The sequence below is a fragment of the Phoca vitulina genome, unplaced genomic scaffold, assembly GCF_004348235.1.
Source record: "Phoca vitulina isolate PV1807 unplaced genomic scaffold, GSC_HSeal_1.0 scaffold266, whole genome shotgun sequence".
Classification (NCBI taxonomy): domain Eukaryota; kingdom Metazoa; phylum Chordata; class Mammalia; order Carnivora; family Phocidae; genus Phoca; species Phoca vitulina.
This window is the reverse complement of record NW_022589953.1, coordinates 11,814-18,716: the sequence shown is the minus strand read 5'-3', so window position 1 is coordinate 18,716 and position 6,903 is coordinate 11,814. Positions and strand designations below refer to the sequence as shown.

General features: G+C 47.2%; 1 protein-coding gene across 2 annotated transcripts; it reads left to right on the top strand.

The window, feature by feature from the left end:
• The first annotated feature begins 781 nt into the window (after window positions 1-781).
• On the top strand, window positions 782-6,538 carry LOC116629085 (GTPase IMAP family member 4-like). Of its 2 annotated transcripts, none has more exons than XM_032399390.1 (3): window positions 782-952; window positions 2,720-2,782; window positions 4,788-6,537. In XM_032399390.1, exons 2-3 carry the CDS (start codon window positions 2,734-2,736, stop codon window positions 5,717-5,719), a joined length of 981 nt encoding a protein of 326 aa, XP_032255281.1. In that variant the 5' UTR covers window positions 782-952; window positions 2,720-2,733; the 3' UTR covers window positions 5,720-6,537. The 2 variants fall into 2 exon arrangements, with proteins under 2 accessions (XP_032255281.1, XP_032255282.1); XM_032399391.1 differs by lacking the exon at window positions 782-952 and adding an exon at window positions 1,311-1,333 and having other exon boundaries at window positions 4,788-6,538.
• The last annotated feature ends 365 nt before the right edge of the window (window positions 6,539-6,903 follow it).

The window sequence follows — 6,903 nt, the reverse complement described above, 5'->3', positions numbered from 1 at the left end:
TCTCAGTTATGGGGTGTAATTGTAAATTGGCACCTCTTTCATAACGGAATCCATGTCTCTAGGGAACTGGGATCCATGCTGCTCACCACCGCCCCATAGTCTCACAGTTTACATTTTCATGACAGATAGTGTCAGATGTCAAGGATTAGCCTATTGCAAATGGTCTGAGCACCATCTCGCAGGGTGACTCTGGACCCGTCTCATTAGTTAAAAGCAGACCAGTTACCCTCACTTGCTTCAAGCAGATGAGACCTTGGAAATTGCAGCTGTCTCTCCCCCAGTCACTGGGAGGGAGGAGAGGAGGTAGGGCTGCCTATGCTGATACAGGCCTAAAGCTCTAGGGGCAGGTGTTGGGCTGGAAGGCCTGATGTGCTGAGACGTGGGGTCTGGGACCGCAGGCTTTTCGGAATAGCTGGCAGCCTCTGGTTTCAACTCAGCGGTTTTTCCAGAATGTCACAGCATAACCCATATTTTATCCCTCACGGTAGAGCGTTTGCATGGCTGAATAAGGTAGCTACTAGGCAGATGTGGCTATTTAACTTTAAATTAATTCAAATGGGGTGCCTGGCTGATTCCATCAGTGGAGCTTGCAACTCTCGATCTTGGGGTCGCGCGTTTGACCTCCCCGTTGAGTGTAGAGATTACTTAAAAATAGAATCTTTAAAAATATTAATACAATGAAGTAAAATTAAGAATTCGGTTCTGCAGTCACACTTACATCACATTTCATGTGTCAACAGCCCATGTGGTTAATGGCTACCCTATTGGACTGCACGAATCAAATCCATCATTGAGAAAGTTCTATTTGCGGGGCTAGATGCTGAGGTGGGCAGGTCTCTTACAGGAAGATGATTGAACAGCTCCTCCCCTCACTTCCTCTCTCCTTTTTCTCAACATTGTGGCTTAGCATTGCCTTAAAGTTAGAGAAGGGAGCAGGACCCAGATTTTCCAGGTAAGAGAAAAGGGGTATTTGGGGGGAGGGGACAGAGGGTAACGTGATTTGGTGGAGAGAGGACCTCTCCCCTGGGGGTATATCTTAAACCTACCGGCATACTTGTTCTCAGAAAGTGTATTTCTTGTTGGTTCCTATTTCCTGTATTTGCTGATGTTAAGCTGTAAATTTGGTGGTGGTTGTTTTTTTTTTAAGATCTTATTTATTTGGGAGAGAGAGAGTGAGCTCATGTGGGCTCGTGAGAGAGCACCAATGGGGGGGAGGGGCAGAAATAGAGAAGTTGGTTCCCCGCTGAGCAGGGAGCCCGATGTGGGGCTGGATCCTAGGACCCTGGATCATGACCTGACCGAAGGCAGCCTCTTAACCAACTGAGCCCCCCAGGTGCCCTGTTTTTATGTTTTGTTATTGTTTTGTTTCGTTTTGTTTTTTTGTTTTTTAGAGAAGGAGGGGGCAGGTAGAGACAGAGGGAGAAGGAGAAAGAGAATCAGAACATTAAACAGGCTGCATGTCCAGCGTGGAGCCCAACTGGGCCCTGAGATTATGACCTGAGCCAAAATCAAGAGTAGGCCACTTAGCCGACTGAGCCCCCCAGGGACCCCTGGATACTTGCTCTTCAGGCAGTGGGAGAACTCAGCCACTAGGGCAGTCCTCTGTTTTCACATCTAAACTGGGAGAAACAGCACAGCATTGCAGAATGAAGAGAGGGCCCAGGGGCATCTCAGTGGCTCGGTCTGTTGAGTGTCTGAGTCTTGACTAGGGCTCGGGTCATGATCTCAGGGTCCTGAGTCTAGCCCCGCATCAAGATCTGGGCTGGGCATGAAGCCTGCTTCAGATTCTCTCTCCCTTCCCCTCTGCACCTCCCCCAACTCACTTAAGTAAGATCTTTAAAAAGGGAGAGAGAGAGAGAGAGAGAGAGAGAGAGAGAGAGAAAGCCCACATGCTGGAACAAGGACCTTAAGAAACACCCCAAAACCTTTTGTTTTCCTATTTCTGTTATCCTACTTACTCCCTAACACCCATCACCAACATCAACTTTGTAGCCAAAGCTGACTTTAAAAAAGTCTGTGATTTCTCTTCTCAGTTTACAAGAAGCTGTTTCCTACTCCCTATCCATAAGGGATAAAGAAATAACTCTTCCTACAAAAGGAGTGTCTGTCTTTCTAATAATGTTTTAAATGTTTTTGGATGGCTTCTTATCAGATGAACTTGTCCTTAACAACTAGTATTTTCAGCCTGTCCTAGTCAAAGTCTGCTCCAGTGAGAGTTCTTTGTTAGGAAACAAAATTCAACCAAGTAAATTGGAAGATCCAATCGATTTTATTGAGCATTCATGAAGCAGGCAGCATCCCACCCTGCAAGTGGAGGGGCCCTCCACTGAGCCACACAGAAGAAAGGCATAAAGGCACAGAGAGGACATTAAAAAAGAAGAAGAAGAAAGGAATTTATTAGCAAGGAAAGCATTGTTTAGGCACACTGGCTTCCTAAGGGCGGGGGGGGTGTCTGGGGTCTGTCAGTAAATCCCTAGGATTGCTGGGGAAGGGTGCCCAGAAGCAGTACCAACAAAGCCCTCCAAGCATTTGCTTGTGTAGAGAAAAAGGAACAATCTGAAGATGAGCCAATCTGGAGAGTGGAGAAGCTTTGGGAAATATGGGAGGAGAAAGCAAGCAGCAAGTTTACAGGGAAAAGCAATTGCTGGTCGGGGGAGGCTGAGGTTTCCACTTACTTTCCGTGTCCCTAAAATGACTAGTTGTGTTCCTTTCTGTGCAGGAGTTCCCGCTACAATGTCAGCCCTGAAGTGTGGTGCATGCTCCAGCAAACCTGGGAGCCTTGGTGAGAGGGTGTTGGGGGGGGGTCCCCTGTGCGGCAGGGCGGGGGGAGGAAGGAGAGCTAGCAGGGGCTTCTCCTGAGCTGGCAGCCAGCCCTCATCCTTGCTGGAGCAAAATATCCCACCCCCATATCTGATTTCCTCTCCATTTACTTCCTCTGGACCCCCTGCACTTTCTCCTGCTACAGGGCCTTTCAGTGTCTCTTCCCCTGACTTGCTGCTCCCTCTCACTAGGCCTACAGATGCCCTAAGGATGTCCCCAGGTTGGAGTCTTCCATTGTCCTGCTAACTGAATAATCATCTGAACTCCCATCCACATTTTTTCCTTAGATAATCCTCACCATCCTGTATTCAGTGTTCTTGGTTTCTGGAAATCTCCTTCTCTCACCCCAGGATTCTGGTGATCAGATGTGAGAAACTGCATCAGGGATGGTTTTGCTAATGCTCAGAAGGTGATGGGGATGATACCTACAGATTTTGTGGAAGGCAGAGTTAGGGGTTCTGCAATATCTCTCCTCTGTTTGCTATTTTTAAAAGAATATTCCAATTTACAGAGTAGACAGAAGGGGACAAAATGGAAGCAGAGAGACCAACTGGGAGCCTCCTTGGGAGGCATGGATGCCGACGGTAGCTTGAGCTGGTGTGCTGGGCTTCACAGTGGAGAGAAGCAGACAGATTTGCAGGTGGAGCCAAGAGGGGTTGCTGATGGGCTGGATGGGGAAAGGAAAGGAAAGAGAAGAATCAAGAGCAATGCCTAGATTTTTGGTCTGGGCAACTGGCTAAATGGCGATACCCTCTCTGAGAAATAAAATGGAGTTGTAATAGTGTCTGGAGTTGTGAGTGTGGTAATGTACGCATCACCTTCAAGCCGAAATGGATGGTTGTAATACAGGATTCCTCATGCAGGAACCAGACTCACTCAAGGGCTGGGCCAGCAGGGTCTGCCTTCTCAGAGAAACAGGCTCCCAAATGAGATTGCCCATTGTCTTCCATCCTGCGGGTCCCGGTTCTATGCTTAACAAATCCTGAAGCCCAGGACCCTATAGACACAGGAAGGAGATATGCAGAGAAATACTGAAGACAAATGCAGAAGAGCTGTATGGATGATTTGGTGTTTCACTCAAGGCCCGGTTATTCTGAGAACACAGTTTCTATTGCTAAGCTGTGCCGTGCTGGGATTAGCTGTCCACTTTCCTAGGAAGGAGAATGTGCTTCATCTAGTGGAACTAAGAAAGGATAGCTCCACTGGCACTAACCTGTATGGGTTTCTTTCTTTCATTTTTTATCTATCAAGGGATTTTATAGTCACTTCAGCTAACTGTCACTATTTTCTGGCTATCATTCTTTAATGTATTAATTTCGAATGTAAAAAAAGTCACTAGATTCGAAGCTAAGGTCTTTAACTTGAAATGGAGGAATTTTGTCCTCTCTCGGGTCACAATCCCTGACAGGTTGGTCCCACACAGGAACTAGAAAGGGACGCTTTGTCTTTCTGCCCAGGCATCCCTATTGTACCCTGCCAGGACGGGATGGGTTGTAAAACCCCCCTACCTGGCTTCTTAATGGGAAGAAGAAAAGTTCCATTTTGACTACAAACTGGGGGAGGAGCGCCCACAGAGACGTCCCAAGGTCAGATTTCGAGTTCCTTCCTGCATTGCTCCTATGGGGAAGAGCTACCTGCGGCAGCTCAGAATTCTCTTCTTGAGCTATTTTGTTTCCTCTTCTGTGGGCTACTTAGCTACAAAAGGTAAGAGTAAGAAGCTCCACGGAATCCTGGAAAGTCCTTGGGCCTTCCCCACGTGCGGCAAGAGGAACATCAGGCTTTCTCTAGACTTTCAATAGGGCTTCTGTAGAAAGGCCTTCTGTAGCGTTCCTGTGAGTGCAGAGGTCGCTCCCGGGAGGGGAGCCTAGGGCAAGAGAGGAGGAGTGTGTGGGCGGAACAGGAGCCCTGCTGGGGAAAGGGCCAGAGGTCCATCCTAATGCCCTGGCTTTTGTTTCCTGATGTCCCAGGGCTTGGAACCCAAGACCAGAGAGATGCACAACTGAGACTTGTCTTAGTGGGTAAGACTGGAGCAGGAAAAAGTGCAACGGGCAACAGCATCCTTGGAGAGGAAGTGTTTCCTTCCAGCCTTGCAGCAAACTCAGTCACCAAGGTCTGTATGAAAGGGGGCAGCCGGTGGCAAGGGAGAGAACTTGTCGTCGTGGATACGCCTGGCATTTTCGACCCCGAGGTACGGGATGCTGACACTGGCAAGGAGATCGCTCGCTGCATCCTCCTGACCTCCCCGGGGCCTCATGCTCTGCTCCTGGTGGTCTCGCTGGGCCGGTACACGCAGGAAGAGTACAAGTCCACGAAGAAGGTTCTGGAAATGTTTGGAACCCAAGCTAGGAGATACATGATTCTCTTATTCACCCGGAAAGATGAGTTGGAAGGCATGAGTTTCCATACATTCTTAGAGGACGCTCCAGACGGCATGCGAGAGCTGGTGGATGAGTTTGGGGATCGCTACTGCCTGTTCAACAATTGGGCGACAGGAGCTGAGCAGGAGGCCCAGAGAACGGAGCTGCTGGCGCTGGTTCAGCGCGTCGTGGTGGAGAACAAAGGAAAGTGCTTCACCAATAAGATGTACCAAAAGGCCGAGGAGGAGATTCAGAAACAAGTCCAAGTGACACAAGAATTTTACAGAGCAGAGCTAGAGAGACGGATAGTGCAGATCAGAGAGGAGTTCGAAGAGAAAATCAGAAAGCTGGAGGACAAACTGGAGCAGCAGAAACAAAAGGAAGAAATGGAGCGAGAATTAGCAGAGAAGGAGGCTCTCTATGCTCTAAGGCAGCAAAATGCCAGAGATGAAGTTGAGAGTCAAGGTGGGATACTTGACTTAATCATGCAAGCATTGCAGATTGCTCAATTTGTTTTCTTACTTCTGTTTAAGGAAGATTAAATGGAATGCAAAGATCTATTTCCTGCATGTTTTCTGGTGGTCCTGCCCCCACAACTCATTCACCAAAGTCAGAGTGCTCTCAGCTGCGTCTCCCAGGCTCTCCCAACTAAGCGATGTAATAAAGTTCACTGTTAGTGATCGGCAGAGGTTTGGTTGACTTAACAGGGGAGGGACAAATTGTCAGTTTGTGGAACTCCAAAGCAGAAAGTATGGATGCTCTCTACCTTGTGAATTCTTCAAAGAAGATGACCCCAAACTTTCTCTTTTGCTCCCTAGTAAAAGTTTCTCCTCTAGATTCTTCCTAGATTGCTGGATCATCTGCCTCTGTGACGTCTACTCCCTTATTTTCGCCTTTAGGACACAGTGATCACCTCACCCATATGGTTTGTTAGAAAGATTGGTTTTGTGTTGGGTAATCTATAGATGGAGAGGCTTATAGAATTCTTTCCAGATGATTGGAAGTTTGTTTAATTACATTTTTACAGAAGGACTCAAATTGTCCCTTATCATCTGCCCATTGAAGAACAGAGTCGTCTGGAAAAGAGATCTCTCGGAACTCAACTAAGTGAAATGCCAGAGAGAGTGGACAACAGACAGAGATTCAACACATAAGGGAACAACGTTTGCTGTGTTCAGACACATCTATAGCAGCTCTTTGACCAGATTCAGTGTAATATATTTGCTGAATTAACCAGTTCTCTCCTTTTCTTGTGAAACTAACTGTTGCTACCACACCTTGATTACTTACTGCTTTGAAGGTCATCTGCACACGACCACCCCCCACCCAATTGAATTGCTTGCTTCTTGTTACTATAATAAACTTTTCTGTTCTCTCATACTTGTACAGAATTGGAGTCCACTTTTTCTTGGAAAATACCACTGCTCCTTCTTCTAAGAACACAGTGATGACTTTCACTTTTTGGGTAAAAGTTCAATTTGATTTGGGAGCTAGTCTTGGTCAACCCTCAAGACATCTCTCCTCCTTTTTCCTGGAAGATTCCAGCCACATTCTCAACCCGTCTGCCAGTCAAACACCACATTCTCCTTGGATTGATTCATTCTGCACTGATAGAAATCATGTGTAACCAAGGTTTCAGAGACCTTTCTGGTTTTCCCAGTGCAAAAATTCCCCTTTAAGATATGAATAACAGTAGGAGGTGTCTCTATCCCTTTTCCACTGGGTG